The sequence below is a fragment of the Bos grunniens genome, chromosome 2, assembly GCF_055505025.1.
Source record: "Bos grunniens cultivar Pamir isolate PY7600 chromosome 2, Bosgru_T2T1.0, whole genome shotgun sequence".
NCBI lineage: Eukaryota > Metazoa > Chordata > Mammalia > Artiodactyla > Bovidae > Bos > Bos grunniens.
In genome coordinates, this window is record NC_141166.1 from 60,077,210 (window position 1) to 60,094,639 (window position 17,430).

At 37.1% G+C, this 17,430-nt stretch overlaps 1 protein-coding gene across 2 annotated transcripts in view; it reads right to left on the minus strand.

The window, feature by feature from the left end:
- CNTNAP5 (contactin associated protein family member 5) overlaps positions 1–17,430 on the minus strand; it is a 459,549-nt gene that overhangs the window by 203,957 nt on the left and 238,162 nt on the right. For both annotated transcript variants that reach the window (XM_086367026.1, XM_086367025.1), the window contains exon 7: positions 2,669–2,825. In XM_086367026.1, the coding sequence (XP_086223152.1) occupies positions 2,669–2,825 (157 nt within the window). The remainder of the gene's footprint in view (positions 1–2,668; positions 2,826–17,430) is intronic.

Genomic DNA, 17,430 nt, shown 5'->3' on the forward strand with positions numbered 1-17,430 from the left:
AATATGCCATAACTTAAGTTGGTGGAGGTATGATGGCACCAGAGTTGAGGAAAAGTTTTCCTGAGCCTTGATGATGAAGTTAAGTCAAGAGGAGGGCTTCAAAGGCTAGTGCACAAGTGAGAAGGTCAAAGGAAGGAGATTCTGGAATGAGAGTAGATGAAATGATTGATGGAAAGTCCTGGAGAAGGGAGGGTAGAGGCACTTCAATACTTGATAGTCTAATTTTCCACTTTTAAGTGATGTGATGTGATTCTCTCCCTCAGTGTTTAGTAAATTAAGTCCAGCTCTGGTCATTTGTTCCCTAGGAAGGGATGGCACTAAGGCAGCATTCAGTATGGGAAGGGCTTCACCAAAGGAAAAAGTGAGCGAAGATTAAGCATTCAACCAAAAAAAAAGAAAAGAAAATTGAAGGCACTCAGGAGAAACACTTTCCTTTCTCAATGACTCTTTACATTCTAACCCCCCTTACTATCTTCTCTGATGATACAGAATAAAACAAAGGTGTTTGCACGTAAGTCTATAAATTCATACATTTCTAATGTCAGCACACAGCAAAAGAAAGTTAAAGAATCAAAATATAATGAGTGAATCAAACTGCTGTTTGCAGAGGATTTTGATTATGTTTCCCTGGCCACACAATCATGTCACTTTTTCACATGTCTCTCAAGCTTGTAGTTGCTATTTTGGGATCACTTCTCCTCAAAGGTCTATTACATTCATCTATTCAGCTAGCTACCATCAACTTATACTGTACAAAGGATAAGACTTTGGGGAAGTAATGTTAAAAGAGACTCAATATTCAAAAAGAAGGAGAGTTATTTTTTATTTGCAGATCTATAAGATGAGATAGAAGGCTCTGCAGATAGAGTGGAGACCCCAAAGAATGGAGACATATAGTTAACTTTATCTGATTTGCCATGTTAGGAGAAGGGACCCAGGTGACATGACTCAGGACCCAAGCAGCCTAAAACATTCCGAAGCCATGGACCATTTAGTGGAGCCTGATGGAGCCATATGTTTGATCTTTTCCTCACTGAACTAAGGTTTAAAGCAGACCTAAAATTTTATCTGAAACAGTCCTTGGTGTTATCAACTAAAACAGTGAAAGAAAAACATTTAAAAGTCATTTCCACTAGGTTGGGAGCAGTTTGACACAGGAATTCTTAACTATACTTGAGCAGTACTTGATGAAGCAAGCACAATTTACAAAACCAAAACCAAAGAAGGTCTTAAATTTTTCAAAACCAAACTGTCTTTGGAAATGTTCTGTGCATATTTGCATCATCACTACAGTGAAAAAACAAGCAATTGAATAGGAGGGCAAAGGAAAAGTAGATGTCATGGCCATGAGAACTAAAAACTAAATTTATCTACAAAAGTAACCTGGTATTGGGGAGTTCAAATTCTGGATCTCCCTTTTAATAGATGAGTGAGAAAATAATTTAATTTCTCTGTAATCTACATTCCTCAACTGTAAGATGCCAAAGTGAGAGGATCATAAAAAATTAATAGGTTTGCTTTCTTTGTAAAATTTATGATTACTGAAGAGGAAAGGGGGAAAGGATAAATTAGGAGTTTGGGATCAATGGGTACACACTATTATATATAAAATGGGTAACCAATAAATAACTACTGTATAGGTCAGGGAACTCTACTCAGTATCCTGTAATAACCTGAATGAAAAAGAACCTGAAAAATAATAGCTATATGTTTATGTATATCTGGGGCTTTTCCCTGGTGGCTCAGCTGGTAAAGAATCCACCACCAATGCGGGAGACCAGGGTTCAATCGATCCCTGGGTTGAGAAGGTCCCCTGGAGAAGGGAACAGCTACCACCTCTAGTATTCTGGCCTGGAGAATTCCATGGACTACATAGTCCATGGGGTCACAAAGAGTCAGACACAATTGAGCAAAGTTCAAAAACAAAATATGTATAACTATATCACTTTGCTATACACTTGAAACTAACACAACATTGTAGATCAAGTGCACTCCAATATAAATTTTTTAATCATAAAAAGGATCTACTGTATATTACAGGGAACTATAGTCAATAACTTGTAATAATCTATAAGGAAATAGAATCTGAAAAAGATGTATGTGTGTGTATGTACGCCTGTGTGTACTGTACTGAAACTACCACTACATTTTAAACCAACTGTACTTTGATAAAAAATACAAAAGAATTAATGGGTTGTTATGAAGGTTAAATCGATGTTCAATAAGCGTAAATTCTCTGTTTTTACTGGCAATAATAGGGTTGGCTGGTGGCTGGGTCATTCATCAGTGAGGCAATGCAACGATAAAGAAACAGTCTGTATAATTACACATCCCTATCTCCCATATTTTTTCCCAAAGCCTATATTCTACACATTATAGAAATGCCAGCTAAATTGCAAAGCTAAATATTACATTTCGTTCTCACATTGAAAATGGAATGTTGAGAATATAAGATGATGGTGTTGCCACATGCTTTATGTTACAAACTTTAGTAATAGCCCTAAAAGTACTAGGACTGGCAATTTCCAGAGTTAAAAACGATCACCATCATTAAGAAGCCCTAGTTCATATGGAATTTCTCGTTCATGTCCCTTTATTTTATGGGATATTCTATGCATCTCTTAGTGGGCTTCCTCCACAAGTGCAGAGAGATCAGCATCCCCATTACCATTCATCCTTGTCAGCGTCACAATTGCAAAAGTGTCGAATGTCCAGGCAGCTCTCATCCAGGCCACAGTCGCATTGCTGAACTCCAGGAGGGGCGCCTCCCCAGTAGGGTTGCCTTTCATTGGACCGCCCAATCCACCAGGTCAATGGAGTTCCATCTGAAAAACAAGATGCTTCACAAGTCAGAATGGAGCAAGCTTGACATAGCACAGATGGTGTCACAGAAACTGAGATGAAAATGTCTTGAAGAATATATATACATTGAATGTACATGCGTATAAATACATTTCATGAAAGTATTTATATGAGTATTTGTGTATAGATATCTATGTGTATACATACATACATACACACACACACATATAGAGAGAGATGCAAGGAAAGAGACAAAGAGATAGGAAAAAAGAAAAAAAAAGGAAAGAAAAGGGGGAAGAAAGAACAGAATAAAAGCAAGCAAGGAAGGAAGAGAGCAAAGGATATACATATATAGTGTGTGTGTATATATATACACACACACATACTTCCCTCCCTCCCTCTCTTCCTTCTTTCCTCTCTTCCCTTCTGTTTTTTCTTCCCCTTTCTTTCTTCCTTTTTTTTTTTCTTTTTTCCTATCTCTTTTTCACCTTCCTCTTTCTTGGTCTCACTCGCTCTCTCTCTCTCCCTGTCTCTCTCTCTCTATACACACACACACACACACACACACACATATATATAGAGAGAGAGAGATATCCGTACACACATATATATATACACTTTTGTGAAAAGTATCTCTAGAGAAGAATACTGAGTTTTCACAATGTTCAGACTCAGAGTCACAAGCTCAGAGGCTAATCAAATCTGGCAGGCATATCACAATTGAGTACACTGGGCTAGATTTTAGACCAACAAAATTGAATATATAAAAAAATTAATTTTTTTTTAAGTTACAAAAGGATAAACAATAGCATGAGGGCCAAAATTAGCCTGAACTTAGTTCTCAGTGGGGAGGGGTACACATGAAAGTTGGGGACGGAATGTCGGCTCAGAGGACAGGATGGCTCTGTTTTACCCCCCACTGATTTCTGACATGACAAAGACTAGCTCCAAGGTTATCATATCTTTTGAATTTTTTAAAAAGTCATAATATTTCAAGTACAAAGATTTGGACAAAAATATTATGAAAGTCAATACTGCATGGGTCAATGAAATCCCTTTGTATGTCATATCTAACCCATACAAAGCTAGTATGTAACCTCTAATTTGTGGTTTATGTAATTAATAGAAAACTTTTTTTTGAGTCTTGTCCCTGTCATTTTTTTTCCTTTGCAAAGTTTAGTAATATATGTTGAAGTTATCCTCTATAATTGAAAAATTTAAGCAGATAAAAATATTATCCAGAAGATGATAATACATCCAAAACAACAGATATATATAGGCAGAGATGTAGGTGTTAATACCTTAGGTTGAAAGAGGTTAGGCTTAGGTTCTTTTTGGGAATAGCTGATCTGTTTCTGTTTGGCATACAATAGACACTTAATGTGTATTTATCTTTTGAAAATGAAAGAAATGATTATTGAAAGCTATTTTCATGATTTATCATTTTAAACAGAATAATAACATTTATCTGAGAATGATATTAGCTTAGAATATTGCCTTGTCAAGATTTGATTTCATATACAACTCCTGATGTACAGATATATAATTTATAAATTATTCATGTATACAAATAGAAACAACTTTCTCTGAATTGTATTAACTGCAAATATCCTTATGGAAATCACTGAGGCAAATAGGAAGAGAATGACAATCTAGAGCTTCCAAGAAACTTCAAGTAATGAGAAAAAGATAAAATGGGTACTATGAAAACCAAAAGCATCTTAGGGATGCTGAGTTGGGGAAAGACAGACTGAAGGACTGTCCTCACCTGAAAAATACTACTCTTCACTCTAAAATGTTTCAATTCCCATAGGTATACTCATGTGGATATATGGCAGAAACCAACACAATATTGTAAAGCAATTATCATTCAATTAAAAACAAACAAAATAATTCTTGCATTTCTAACCTCATAGAACTGCTCTGAATAAAATTATGTACACAAGAAAAAAATAAAATAAAATGTTTCAATTACCTTTATTACCTTTTAAATTAGAATTCCAGTTAGAGATGTCTGTTAACCACCGTCTTCTTTTTAAAGAATAATTCTAAATCCATTTTACTTTGTTCCAATCAGCTGTAAATCATTGGACACTAGTTCTAATGAACTGCTTTCGTTCTGACCACTAGCTCAGATAAGCCGTATTCAAGTGGGTTTATTTAGAGCAAAATGCATTTTCAGGCCTGGGGTAAGCTTAAGTGGATCATTCCAGTGTGTGAGTCCAGGTAACGTAGGGGTAAAACATTGTGTGTTTAGACTTTCCTGGTGGTATAGTGGATAAGAATCATCCTGCCAATGCAGGGGACATGAGTTTGATCGCTAGTCCAGGAAGATTTCACATTCTGCAGGGCTACTAAGCCCATGGGCCACAACTACTGAGCCTGCGTGCTGCAACTTCTGAAGCCCATGTGCCTAGAGCCTGTGCTCCCCAATAAGATAAACACCCATAATGAGAAACCCATGGACAAAAATGAAGGGTAGCTTCTGCTTGCTGGTACTCCTGTGTACAGCAGTGATGACTCAGAGGAGCCAAAAGTAAAAACAAACCAAAAAAACCTTGTGTGTTTGAATAAGTTTTCCCAAGTTGGCTTTAAGTACAAAAAATGGGAAGAAATCTCTCCACTTCTCTCTCTTGGCAGTGTCCAAACCTCTCCTCCATTGTGTAGAATCTTGATCATAGTGAAGTTCAATGTCATCATGGATTATTTTTATTTGTAAGCTAAACTAAGGTTGCAATCATATTAATAGTGTTATTATCAGCAGTCTTAGTTCTGAACAACCATCTTGTGCATGCAAGCTGGAGCAAATGTTGCCTTTTAGTAGTTTCATTAGCTCTTATTTGGTACCTTATTCCCCTAGAGGCGCCATTAGCATCCCAAGATTTTGTTTTGCTTGGAATCTATCAGTGCCTGTACCAGTGAAACTTGGGGTCCCCTCCTCATATATGGAAATCATTATAAAATTTGCAAATTCTTTTGACTGATTGAATACCAGTGAGCAAAAATTTAAGGATGGGAAACATAGGAAATAAAGACAAAACCACAAATTTGAAATCAGGAACTTAAAATTATGGTTTAATTTTGGCCTTCCCTTGTAGCTCAGTCGGTAAAGAATCTGCCTGCAATGCAGGAGACCTGGGTTCATTCCCTGGGTTGGGAAGATTTCCCCTGGAGAAGGAAATGGCAACCCACTACAGTATTCTTGCCTGGAGAATCCCATGGGCAGAGGAGCCTGGCAGGCTACAGTCCATGCAGTCACAAGAGTCAGACACAATTTAGCAGCTAAACTACCACCAATTATCTTCTTAGATGTCCCATGTTTGTGCTTATTCCCCTGTAGAGTACAAGTTGAAATACAACAAATGGAGAAACTGAGGATTAAAAAGGGTGACTGATTTGCCTTCATTCAAGGCCCTAGTTAATGATGTAGTCAGGAAGAGAATTGGCACCCCTTCTCCACATTTTGGGCATTGAAGAGATTGGATTCACAGCATGTGATATCATGGGGCTCTTGCAAGTGCTAAATATCCCTGCCTCATTGATGTCTTCATCTTGCTACTTGCTTTGGTCCCTGGAACAAGGGTGGGATGGGGTGAGAGGTGGGAGGGAGGTTCAAGATGGAGGGGACATATGTATACCTATGATGGATTCATGCTTATGTATGACAGAAATCAACACAATATTGTAAAGCAATTATCTTCCAATTAGAAATATTTTTTTTAAAACAATGAGGTTATATCAGCTTTGAGTCTAGACCTTAAGAAGCATGCATGTTTCCACTGCTCCTGGGAGCGGGGTGTCTCTGACATGGCGGGAGAACATATTTGAGATGATCACAGCCTCTCCAGGGGGACCTCGGGATGTGGCACATGGAACACCTGTCGTGTGTGACACTCAGACCTGTGAGCATCAGTCCTGAGCATTGCATGCCACTGAGTTTGGCAACAGGCAGCATAGCATTATTGTGACAATCGCTGATCAAATACAAATCAAATATCAACGACATTCAAAAATTCTGTTGGATGATGCAGAAGTAAACACAATAATCAACAATGGTCCTCCTTTCAATTGCAATTTGGTTGGCAACATGAATAAAGAGGCACACCAGAGGATGAGGAAAATACAGAGAAACATCAGTTCTGTTATGGCCCAACTAATTTTCTATCTTCTGAAGCATAAATGGAAGCAGTCAGAGCAGACATTTTAGCAGCTGCTCAGGAAGTACCTTTCTTTACTCTCACATGTTCCTTACTTGAACCTAATCTGGGAATTAGTTACTCCTAGTCTGTCCCAACTCAGTTCCAATTATTGGTAGCATAACCCTGACTCTCAGGCCACCTTTGCCCCCTTCAAACATGATGCTTGGATCTTTCTGCAATTTAGAGAGCAGTTTCCCCCAACGGTCATCAGTCTCAGCTCTTGTTTCAATGCTCTCACTCATGCGTTACTTTGAAGTTCTTCATAGAACTTTGGAGAAACTATTCCCATGGCTGATCACTGGCTGTCACCTGCCACAGCCTCCACCCACAGGTGATGTAAGAATTAAGCTTTATATATGCATATATGTATCTGGGATGGAGGTGGTCTCCTGCGCTTCAGGCAGATTGTTTACCGACTGAGTCACCAGGGAAGCCACTGTATATACACACATATGTAAATAGACATGATTTATAAAACAATATGATTAAATAAAATGATATAAATTATTAGTGTGCACTACATTATATTATATATAATCATTCCATTCAATTATTTCTTAAATCTATGCTGTAAACGTCAAGGGGATATATCCTAATTATATAAAGTTCAATAGACTTTCATTGTCCCAAGGGGGTGCATAACATTTAGGGAAGAATGTTATATACACAATTAAAAGAAACGCAAGTCAAAATGAGTTTAGAGTCAAAATATAGCAATTAATAAAATGGTAGGAAAGTCCACAAGAAGAAACCATAAATTCTGTCCAAGATTCCTGAAAAATGTTTCACAGAAATTGTTTAAGTTCATGAAAATGGAAATGGTAAAATTTGACTGGAGGCTTGGTGTTGTGGGGACTTCAGCAAATGGTACCACCAGAGAAAAAGATATGAACAACAGACACAAGGAAAGGAATCCAATTTTCCCTACAGCATCATTAGGAAGCAACTGTTTGAAATAATGAGATTTCTGTACAAACTAAAGATATGTTATTTCACTGATGATATTTAAAGCATTTTTGAGCTTAAAAATAAGAGGAAGGAGCCACCAAAGTTGTAAGGACAAATAGTTACAGTGATCACACCCAAATGTTTCATTTTATGATCAAAACATCAAAATGCTGATTTAGTAAAAAAGATTCTGAAAACCAAAGTCTTTCACATTATCTTTCTTTCTAAAAAGAATGTAATCTATAAGAAAACATTTAGACAGAAAGAAAAACAACCTCATCCATATCACAAAATAATGTTAGGCATTCATCAAAGTCAATCTTGGTCTTACTGCTTGCTGGTCAGGATCATTAAACCAGAACATATGTCTAATAGTGTGATTAAGAGCTAGTCAGTGACATTAGAAATTAACATTTTTATAATGTTGTTCAACATTCTCTTCTCCCTGCCTATTTAATTGAAGTGAGCCCCAAAAGGAGGGGTGTGCAGAAAAGATTAATGATACCGCCTCTCAAAACAAATGATAAAAGTCACTTTGCCGAGGTCATTTCAACCTAAACTGAACAAACCGCTCTAGAATGTGCCATAGGGATCCTTCATGTTGCGGCAAAGAGGTAGACAAAATGATTCATTTAAATGATTCTATCTGCATTGTTTTAATTTTGTGGAAGAATATAATGACTCTTGGCATTTGGATAGTATATTTTATTGGAAGAGTTGTAATGAAGAATCCTAGCAAGGTTAAAACTTGTTCAAAGTCACATAGTCACTGAAGGCAAATCTGGACTCAAGGCTCTGAGTCCCTGAAACCCTCATGTCCTGAACAACTATCTTCCCCAAAACTCACAGACCTTCTGACTTTTTAATGTCCTAAAAACATATGAAGATAATGTGAGTCTTTCAGGGAAAAATGTCAGCTAGTGAAAATGGCAATTGTTATAAATTAATAAGAACTGATAGTACTAAATGAACACTGTATCATGGCAATGTGACCTTTAGTTTGTTACACAATTTCTCTGATAGGACAAACTTGAAAGCAGTAGTTTCTAGAAGTGGGGTGACAAGAATGGTGGGGGATTTCTGTAAACACATCAAACTAATGTGAGAAGAAAGAAACCATCATTGTGTTAAGACCCAAAGACTTGGGGAGAAGCTTAGTATGAGTTAACCAATATTGATCAACATACTAAATAATTAATGAATAGGAAACAAATTTAGAAAATAAGATAACGTCTGCACATGCTCAGAAAGAAAGAATTGCAAGAAAAAAAAATCTGTCTATTAAGACTCACGAAGCTTCCCTTGTGGCTCAGCTGTTAAAGAATCTGCCTGCAGTGAGGGAAACCTGGGTTTGATCCCTGGGTTATATGGGCACAATAAAGGACAGAAATGGTATGCACCTAACAGAAGCAGAAGATATTAAGAAGAGGGGGCAAGAGTACACAGAAGAACTATACAAGAGAACAATAATGGTGTGATCACTCACCTAGAGCCAGACATCCTGGAATGCGAAACTGGGCTTTAGGAAGCATCACTACAAAAAAGCTAGTCGAGGTGATGGAATTCCAGTTGAGCCATTTCAAATCCTAAACGATAATGCTGTGAAAGTGCTGAACTCAATATGCCAGCAAATCTGGAAAACTCAGCAGTGGCCACAGGACTGGAAAAGGTCAGTTTTCATTCCAATCCCAAAGAAAGGCAATGCCAAAGAATGTTCAAAATACTGTACAATTGCACACATCTCACATGCTAGCAAAGTAATGCTCAAAGTTCTCCAAGTCAGGCTTCAACAGTACATGAACCGTGAACTTCTGGATGTTCAAGCTGGATTTAGAAAAGGCAGAGGAACCAGAGATCAAATTGCCAACATCTGTTGGATCATCAAAAAAGCAAGAGAGTTCCAGAAAAACATCTATTTCTGCTTTATTGACTATGCTAAAGCCTTTGATTCTGTGGATCACAACAAACTGTGGAACATTCTTAAAGACATGGGAACACCAGACCACCTTACTTGCCTCCTGAGAAATCTGTATGCACGTCAAGAAGCAACAGTTAGAACTGGACATGGAACAAGACTGGTTCCAAATTGGGAAAGGAGTACATCAAGGCTGTATATTGTCACCCTGCTTATTTAACTTATATGCAGAGTACATCATGTGAAATGCCAGGCTGGAGGAAGCACAAGTTGGTATCAAGATTGCCAGGAGAAATATCAGTAACCTCAGATATGCAGATGACATCACCCTCATGGCAGAAAGTAAAGAAGAACTAAAGAGCCTCTTGATGAAAGTGAAAGAGGAGAGTGAAAATGTTGGCTTAAAACTCAACATTCAGTAAACTAAGATCATGGCATCTGGACCCATCACTTCATGTCAAATAGATGGGGAAAAAATGAAAACAATGAGAAGCTTTATTTTCTTGGGCTCCAAAATCAGTGCAAATGATGATTGCAGCCATGAAACTAAAAGATGCTTGCTCCTTGGAAGAAAAGCTATGACCAACCTAGATAACATATTAAAAAACAGAGACATTACTTTGCCAACAAAGGTCTGTCTAGTCAAAGCTATAGATTTTCCAGTAGTCATATATGGATGTAAGAGTTGCACTATAAAGAAAGCTGAGTGCCAAAGAATTGATGCTTTTGAACTGTGGTGATGGAGAAGAAGCTTGAGAGTCCCTTGGACTGCAAAGAGATCGAACCAGTCAATCCTAAAGGAAATCAGTCCTGAATATTCATTGGAAGGACTGATGCTGAAGCTGAAACTCCAATACTTTGGCTACCTGATGCCAAGAGCCACTCATTGGAAAAGACCCTGATGCTGGGAAAGATTGAAGACAGGAGAAGAAGGGCAGAGGATGTAATGGTTGGACGGCATAACTGACTTAATGGACATGAGTTTGAGTAAGCTCTGGGAGTTGGTGATAGATAGGGAAGCCTGGCATGCTGCAGTCCATGGCGTCACAAAGAGTCAGACATGACTGAACTGAACTGAATTGAAGGCTCATGTGTCTATTTTTTATTAATAGTCCTCATTTTTAAGAAATCCAGCACCAATTGAGCATTTAACTATTCCAGGAAGTTATATTCACTTCCTATATCCTACTTCAATCAACATTATCTAATTTTGCAGATGAGGAAACAGAGCTATTAGACAGATGTTGTATTACTTGTCCAAGGTCACACAGGAGTCAGTGGCAGACCTTTCCCAAAGCCACAGTGTTCTCTTGTAGGTGATTACAATATGCTCTTGTCCCACGTCATAAAAGGTATTCTTATAGCATGAAACAGGGTCTTCAACAGTCTGCATCAGATAATTTGTCTCTCTGATTAAAATCTTTCAGGTTTGCTGTCTCTACCCAAATCCAGCTTCTCATGGGTTTTTACAGTGGCTGATCATATTCTGTCATGTTCTGAAATTTGATCCTGAAATTAAATCTCACCCTTTCCCAGTTGACCTTATTTACATTACTGAAAAGTCACTCCACTATTTTTTCAGGTGTACTTATGACCGCCTAAAATCATACTTTTGTTTGTTTGTTGTTCATTTGTTTAACACGGTCCTCATATGTCATTAGAATTGTGGCAAGAGCTTTTGAATCTTGTCCACTACTATATCTTCAGCATGTAGAATGTTCCTGATTTGTGCAAAGAATTAAATATTTGGTGAATCAAAAAATAACTAAATGCTATTAATAAAAAAGAAAAGAAACATCAGTATAGAAGGATTTCACACAAATCCTATAATTTTTTTTTTCAGAAACACATTTAATTATGCTGCACTTAGTCTTTATAGAAATATATGCATCTTTGGAATTTTATGCCATCATTGAAGACATCAAGCATTTTGTGTCATTTTAGTGATAGACCCAGAGCATGACACCTATCATGCCTATAAATGTGCCATAGAAAGAGATCACAGAACATAAAAGTGTCCATGTACCAATTCATTTGTGTATTTAACCAAATGACATAAAGTGTCTGGACAAAACACTTGTCTGGTTAGAGTATAAAAATACAGAACAAATATAAACCCTGCCATTAGGATCCTCATAATGTAGTAGATGAGGAAAAAAGTTAAAAATCACTTTTAATACAAGTTAGAATAAAATAAATTTGAAGTAGAATTTTAAGCAACATGTGAAAAGTCAGGAGAAAAAAAGGCTCATGTTTAGTGAAGAGGACAGTTGTGGAGAAAACTCCAAATTCATCCCTATATTGAAAACACTTGCCATTTCTGTTTTCCAACCAGCAAAATAAAGTTGGTTTTCCATATCATTAGCCTTCAGAAGCAGGTTCACACTGTTTGTCATTTAGCTCTCCTAACAGCTCTGTGAAGTTTTTCATTTTTATTTTACAGAAAAATTGAAGCTAACAAAGGATTAGTACATTTTTCAAGATCACACAGATAGGAAGATGAATTTAGATCTTGTGGGTCAAACTCCAATCCTGTTTTTATTGTATGTTATAAAACCTAATCCTATGATAGACTGAAATAAAAACACATCATAAATCTTCACAGAAATTGTTCTTAAATTGAGATTATGAGTATGCATCAAATAATTATTGGTAAAACTACAGGGTATTATTGCATATGTATTCCCACTATCTTAGGACTATTTCAAACTGCATTGTTTTCCTATTTATTATTTATCTAACAATCAAACAAAAGTGCCTGCAAACACAGGCGTTCTAATGATTAACATTGTTTCCAAGACTGATTTACCCAAACTCCTATAATTTTGCTTAATAACTACCTAAGGAAGTGACAGGCCAATCTTATAACCAGGAACCTACTGAGATTTCTCTCTAGAAATCCTAGTTTCTCAAAATGTAGTTGCTGTCTGACTTTAATCAAAATAATCTGGTGTGCTTCTAAGATTATAGGTTCACTGCAGCTTTTCCCAGACACTTAGGGAGTGAAGTCCCCAATTCTCTGTTTCTATCATACTCATAAAGTGATGCTAAACTACTCCACACTAAAATTTTAGAATCACTAGTTAGAAGGTTCATATTCAAACTGCTACAATAATCCTTTTATTTTTGAAAAAAAATTGTATTTAATGACATACAGATTGTTAGTACTAGTAAGCTTAGCCTCAGATTTATTTCCATTACAAAAACACACACAGTAGGTTGTATTTGTTCCAGCTAACAAAAGATATCATGATAGGAGAAAATGAATAAAATGTATAACAGAAATTAAGCTTAACTTGTAACTGAGAAAAAGGTCACGGAAATTTTTATGAACTAATCCTTATATTTTGTCTTTGTCTAATAGAAAAATGGTTAGTGTGCATGTGATGCTGCTAATCATCTCTTGAATCCCCTAGAAGCTTCCTCAGAGAATCATCTCCAGTTTCTCTAGCCCCTCAGAGAAGTACCTCCCACAGTTATCCATCCCTCTCTAGCCCTCATCTCCATCCCATTCAGTTCCTTTTATTTAGCAAGTTCTGTTTCATACTTTGGAAAGATGAGGGAGGGTCAGTTCAAATTCTCTTAATTTTCTTCTACTCTGTCTCACAAAGAAAAAAAAAAATGGCCCTTTCCACTTCCTATGTCAAATGTCTCCCATGCTCACTTTGCATCTGCTTTGATGAGAAGATGATGAAACTAGTCCTCTATCTATTGTATTCTTTTATATGTCTACTCATTGATCTTTCCACTCATCCATCCCCTTAACTGTTTTCACCAGAATCCTTCCCACTCACAACTCTTTGATGGGCCTGACGCTTGGACATATGAAACATTTTTCTTTGTCTTTCTTCATAGATATTTCATCTATTACTTATACATGAATGTCTAAAAAGTTTAGATTTCCCAGACCTCCATTCTTTTCTGGGTTGTTTGGTGGACACAACAGTTCCATCAGTATGTTCCAATATTTCTTACAAAGCATGAAGAGTATTTATTACTTGTTATCCTATGTGTATATATGTAAAATATGCACATAGAAGTATTCACATATTCATATTCCCCAATAGCTCCTGATCTTTTATGAAATAAGGCACTCAATAAATCAATAATTGTGTGTTAAATAAAGTGAGAAAGAAGTAAATGTTGTGTTGCTGATCAAAATGCCATTGTGATCAGTGATGTTGATAAACCACCTCTAAATCTTTGTTACTGTTTAACAAGGCAACAACTAACCCACTGAGGTTTATAGCATGAATGTTTCAACTATATTATAAACTCTTCCTGAGGATGACATATTTTGTGGGACTTCTTGTGTGAAAAACTTGTAACAGAGGGAGAGAATGCTGATGATGTAAGGCACTTTATCATTTTCTATTGTTTAATCAACTAAAACAAATTCCATGTAAACTGCAGAAAGTTAGAAATAAACAAAGATAAGAAGATTAAAGAAAATGAAAGACCTAACCTGAACCTTTTATGTAAATGTCTACATGAGCAAGTTTTTCAAATTATAATAAGTCAGCAAATTCATCAAAGAGAACATGAAGGAGACAAAGTGAGCTTGCTTTGCACAGTGCTAATGAACCAACAACAAACCCCTATTCATTTATTTCTGTACATAACTGATGGTTGTAAGTCTCATATTCATTAGAGGCCTGAACAAGACACAGACAGAAAGTTGATGGAGCTCACAGATCACACCCATTAGGAAGGGTTGGAAACAGTGCAAGGCATCAGCATAAGAAGAGTGGGCACAGAGAAGCTCTTGTAATGAATAAAATATGAAGAACTTGGCAATTACACAGACCAGAGAGAAGTGGCCAGAGGATCATCAGCATAATGATAGCAATAAAAACAGGATTTCATGCTTGTATCTCCTATTTCACATCCCCAAATCTGAATAATATTTATTAACCACTCTCCTGTTTATGGTTTTCTGCAGGGTACATAACAAAAAATAAAGCAAGGCTATCAGTTTCCTGCCTTCAAGATTTTTTTTTTTCTGTTTCATGAGTGCCCACAAAGGTCATTTAATTATTCTGAAAGATATTCTACAATAGGAAAATATATGAAAGTGGTAATTTTGGTTTGTGAGTAGGAATGTGCCATTTAAGAATGCTTTGTATTTTAAACATTAGATAAAATGACCAGTTGAAAACATCAATTAACCATTTTGTCCATACATTTCTAAATAAGAAGTGAAAAAAAATTAGCTAGTGGCACCCCACTCCAGTACTCTTGCCTGGAAAATCCCATGGACGGAGGAGCCTGGTAGGCTGCAATCCATGGGGTCGCTAAGAGTCAGACACGACTGAGCGACTTTACACTTTTCACTTTCATGCATTGGAGAAGGAAAAGGCAACCCACTCCAGTGTTCTTGCCTGGAGACTCCCAGGGATGGGGGAGCCTGGTGGGCTGCCGTCTATGGGGTCGCACAGAGTCGGACATGACTGAAGCGACTTACAGCAGCAGCAGCAGCAGCAGTGTTTACTTAGGACTTACAATGTACCAGTTGCTATGTCTCCTCAGCATAAAAGGTGGAAAGCAACCAATGATATTGCAAGAAGTTGACAGTAATCTACCTAAGGGCAGGGATAATAATTAGTAATCATTATTTATCCACCAAATACTAGACATTAAGCAATTCTTTAAGTAACAATTGAATATATGTATATTACACATATATATTATATTATACATTTTTTTGATTTCCCAGAGTGCTCATTGGTAAAGAATTTACCTACCAATGCAAGAGATGCAGGAAGATCCCCTGGAGTAAAAAATGGCAACCCGCTCCAGCATTCTTGCCTGGAAAATTCCATAGAGAGAGGAGCCTGGTGGACTATAGTCCAGGGGATCACAAAGAATCAGACATGGCTGAGAGAATTGAGCACACCCATAATTCTACATTTATGTTTGTAGATATATATGTCTATACACACACACAGTATTTAGTGAACTATCCTATTTAAAATATATTGCAGTATAAACACTCTTAAAGGTAATTCCAATATTATTAATTACCCCAAAGATTAATTATTTTACCTAAGATTTGAGACAGGAGCATTATCAAGAAATGTGTTGCTGTATTACTCCCAGCCAAGCACATATTTCATCAGCTAACATGATGCAGGGCTTCCTCTTCAAGCGTCACTTTGTTGCAATCAGGAGGAAAAGCTAAGTGATTGGAATAAAATGTGATACACTACATCTAGACACAACTCCGGTGCTGGCAGACCTCCTCCTTGTCTCCTATCAGGATGCACCATTAATGGAGGTGACTTCTAGGATCTCAGTCAATAGGAACAAGTCAATTAAGGGCCCTTTCAGTTGACAGCTAATGCACTGTTGGCTGCTCTTTGAAGTCTAGAATCAAATTAAAGAAATGAGTATATTACTGAGGGGGAAGTAAATACTTCCAAGGGTTAGCAGGTTTCTAGGAGCGATTAAAGTAAGACCTAAGACCCAGGCCTCATTTTTGGTTATATGGAATATATTACAAAATAGAGGATATTATCATATCCAAAGTATCTCTAACGATTCTGGAATTGTGAATAACAACTATTTCAATCGCTATGTATAATAAGTCATGTCATTGTTTTATGTACCACAAAAACTGGAAATCTACTACCAGTTCAACTAAGTGAGTGAAGTGAGTGAGTGAAAGTCATTCAGTCATGTCTGACTCTTTGTGACCCCATGGACTATACAGTCCATGGAATGCTCCAGGCCAGAAATGGAGTGGGTAGCCTTTCCCTTTTCTAGGGGATATTCTCAACCCAGGAATCAAACGCAGGTCTCCCACATCACAGGCAGATTCTTTACCAGCTGAGCCACAAGGGAATCCCAAGAATACTGGAGTGGGTAGCCTATCCCTTCTCCAGCGGATCTTTCCGACCCAGGAATCAAACCAGGGTCTCCTGCATTGCAGATGGATTCTTTACCAGCTGAGCTATCAGGGAAGCCCAATTCAACTAAAATACACCATTAATTATAAGATTTACTCCAATTCCAGAGATACTAAAAACGTACAGTGAATGCTGGTTTTGATATAGTCAAGCCTCCCATGACTCATTTCATCTGCAATTAATCCTCCTTTTTATTTAGTCAAGAAAATTACCTAGTATTTATTTATGCTTGTTGTACATATAAGAAAGATAAATAATGTCTCCAGCAGGAAACAATGACAGAAAATCCATCAGGATTCTAACAGATTTCTTATGAACAATAACTACTGTTTACCTTAAATTATACATGTAATACCAATATTTTGTAAAAATATCTGAACACTAGAGTTATCAAATAAGAAAAGCATAATACATGTGGTGATTTCAAAAGAGGGTCTGAAAAGTCTCCAACACTCCCCTTCCTTTAAATAAGGGTGGGCTTGTGCCTACTAAAACTAAGAAAGCAGGATAAAAGTGACATCAAGTGACTTGGCAGACAAGGTCTCAAAAAGCCCTGTCCAGTAGGTGCTGGACTATGATTTCATGAGAGACCCTTGCTGATTACATCCTAAAATACCCTTATCCTGCCTGCATACCAAAGAAGTGAGGAGCCCATGCA